The 3086-nt window shown below is 29.9% G+C and overlaps 1 protein-coding gene across 1 annotated transcript in view; it reads right to left on the bottom strand.

Annotated features, from left to right (window-relative positions):
• The window catches only part of LOC106462108 (glucose-6-phosphate isomerase), an 88657-nt gene that overhangs the window by 46981 nt on the left and 38590 nt on the right, over positions 1-3086 (bottom strand). The window contains exon 13 of the mRNA XM_013921993.2: positions 1462-1538. Coding sequence (XP_013777447.1) covers positions 1462-1538 — 77 coding nt within the window. The remainder of the gene's footprint in view (positions 1-1461; positions 1539-3086) is intronic.

The following is a 3086-nucleotide window of genomic DNA, read 5'->3' as shown; positions in this document are numbered from 1 at the left end:
CTTCTAACAGGATGTATCAAGTAACAAGGGGTCAGGCGGTGTTTATTGAAACCACCTGTACTATAAACTGTTACATACATTCGTTAGTAGTGGCAATTAGTTTTGTCTCTATTCTGAAACAATATACATGGAAATATGTTCAAAGTGACCACCAACAGGGGTGAGATAGTTTATGGACAACGTACAAAGTTCACGCTGCTGACCCCACGGTTTATTCGGCACAATAAACAAAAGTACGACTGCAATGAAACATAAACATAAATTTGAAATAAAAATATATTTATGAAACAAAATTAAAATGTTTTTATGTACATATATAAGCCTGAAATCCTAGTTAAAAATAAAAATACTCATTTATTGTTTAGGTTTATTTACAAATATTATTTTCGGGTCTGTATATTACTTGAAACCATAAGAAGAGTACGTGATTATTAAAAAAATTAAAAATAGATAAAAATTTGCATTTTATGGAAGATACAATTTTTTTGGTATTTCAAAATAATGTACTAAAACATAAAAAGTAACAAGTTCAAATCTGTAACAAATGTAAATATCGTAATCATTTCTTATAAATACCATTTCCTAATGTAATTTTCCAAGATATTAAAGACCATAATGCAAAAAAACTAAATTTATCAAAGTAATAGGCTTTATGTTTCTTAAACTACACACATCTTTGAAAGTTCTTATGAAGTTTAAAACATATTCATCCACTAGTTTTATTGTTGGAATGAAATATAGCAAGACTTGCACTGCCTACTAAGAAAGTTAGTAGCCGGTAACCTTCAGGTTAAAACTTGTATACTGTTAAAATACGAATTATTGTAACTCAATAAAACCTCATAACATAAAAGATGCCTGTGAAGAAAGGATTAAGCAAATGGTTAGCATAACATAGTGTTGCATATTCCGTTTCACAATGTTCATTGCTAAATTGTTTTTGTCTTGTTTTGAATTTTGCCCAAAGCTACATGAGGGCTATCTGCGCCAGCCTTCCCTAATTTAGCAGTGTAAGACTAGAGGGAAGGCAGCTAATCATCACCACCCACCGTCAACTATTGGGCTACTCTTTTACCAACGAATAGTGGGATTGACCATCACTTTATAATGCCTCCAAGGCTGAAAGGGCGAGCATGTTTGGTTGGACAGGGAATCGACCCCCGACCCGCAGATTGCGAGTCCAGCTCCCTAACCACCTGGCCATGCTGTACCTTCATTGGTAAAAGTTGGAAATTAAGTTAATGAAAACTTGTGCTTAACAATCACATGGTTAGTACAATCTTTATAATATGGTTTATTGAAGTCTTGTCACCACAATTACTGGTTTTGACCACAGTTAATTTCACACATAACTCTTTATAATATTACTGTCGTGTAAATTACAATATTTTTATGTCAACTCTACACTCAGTGGTGACTAAAATATTTTGTTTACATTTAAGAAAATCAGCTCACACTAACCTCATGATGAAGTCCATCACTGATAGGATTCAGTGTCTTAACAGGAGCAATGAAATCACATGGAATCAGCCTGGTGCCTGAAAAGTAAAACAAAATAATAATAATAATTCTCAATTAATTTTAGGGTTGGTTGAGGATAAAAAACTATATCACACAATAACAACTCATATTTTTTTGTAAATATAAACATAACAAACACTATAATACACACTTATTTATATTAACAAATATTATAAAATTCTATAACTTCCCTTGATTCCAATCTTAAGAAGTGTGTATACAATCTCTGTAAATTTCCATCAACATTGAATATTTTAATGAATGAGAATTAAATTCTAGTATTAAATTTAAACACATTGCTTTCTAAACTTTTTTCTCATAAAAATAGTTTTGTATGAAAACTGTAATACAACTATAATCTGAAAATGAATGTGACTAAAGTTTTGTGTAATCACATTGATAAAAAGGGAAAAATTAAAGTTGACTATATAATGAATTATTATAATTAAAGTTTGAAATAAGTATACATATATCATAGTTTCACATTTACACAAACACTACGAAAATAATTTTGTAAATAATCCAGTAGAAATTCCAATTACAATAAAAACTAATCCATCAGTATAAACTTAGTTTGTGTTTGTTTAAACTGCTTTCATGACTGATTAACCCTATCACCCTGGGTATCCTTTACTGTGCATAACACAAAGTTTTAGTGTCTTACATTCAAAATTTTATTAAACTACTTTTTGTTTATGTTATATCAATTAGAATAGCATAAAAGCTTAGCTATTAATCTATATTTTTATAGTATAGAAGTTGTAGGTTCTTAATTCTACAAAGCAATATTTAAAAAAATCCTGAATTTCCACTAGTGTGACACACTTTCTCTTAGCAAGTCATCATCCCTATTTTATCCACCACCCCTTAAAAACTATGAAATTATACAAACCTTGTACAAAGTCTTGAAATTTGTTTGGTTACAGAGCTATCGAATAGAAAATCAGACCCATTCTGCCACACCCACCTGTAACATCCTCTCTTTCAGAATTTTAAGTTTAATTTTGTAGTTTCTGGGAAAGTGGTGGATTAAATAGCGATGAAAAGATATCTAGAGAAATTGTGTGCCATCTGTCACAGGATTTTTTAAAATATTGCCTTATGAAATTATGAACTTAAAACATATGATATTTAAATATAGATTATTAGCTAAGATTTTATACTATACTAATTGGAATAACAAACAAAAAGTAGTTTAATAAAATTTAGAATGTGAGATATTAAACCTTGTGTTGTGTGCAGTAAAAGATAATCAGGGTAAGAGGGTTAAACTTTGTCAGGGTTTTATTTATATGAATGGGCTGAGTATTCTTCCACAGTAGGTGTCTGTGACTTGTTGGCAATAAATACAAACAATAAATGGACAGTACATAATATATTCAAAACAAGTCAAACGTATGTACAAAAATTCTTTACACTATAAGATATCACGGTTGTATCTAACACTCCTAATAATTCTCCTTTCTTGTCAAAAGTCCACACAGGTTAATTCAATTACTTTAGAACACCCTTTGACAAGACAAATTATTTTTCTTTATCTTCTTTTCAAATAATACAAATCAGTG

The sequence above is a fragment of the Limulus polyphemus genome, unplaced genomic scaffold (genome assembly GCF_000517525.1).
Source record: "Limulus polyphemus unplaced genomic scaffold, Limulus_polyphemus-2.1.2 Scaffold1096, whole genome shotgun sequence".
In the NCBI taxonomy this organism is placed as follows: domain Eukaryota; kingdom Metazoa; phylum Arthropoda; class Merostomata; order Xiphosura; family Limulidae; genus Limulus; species Limulus polyphemus.
Note: the sequence above shows the minus strand (reverse complement) of the source record. Positions and strands in the feature narration are given on the sequence as shown.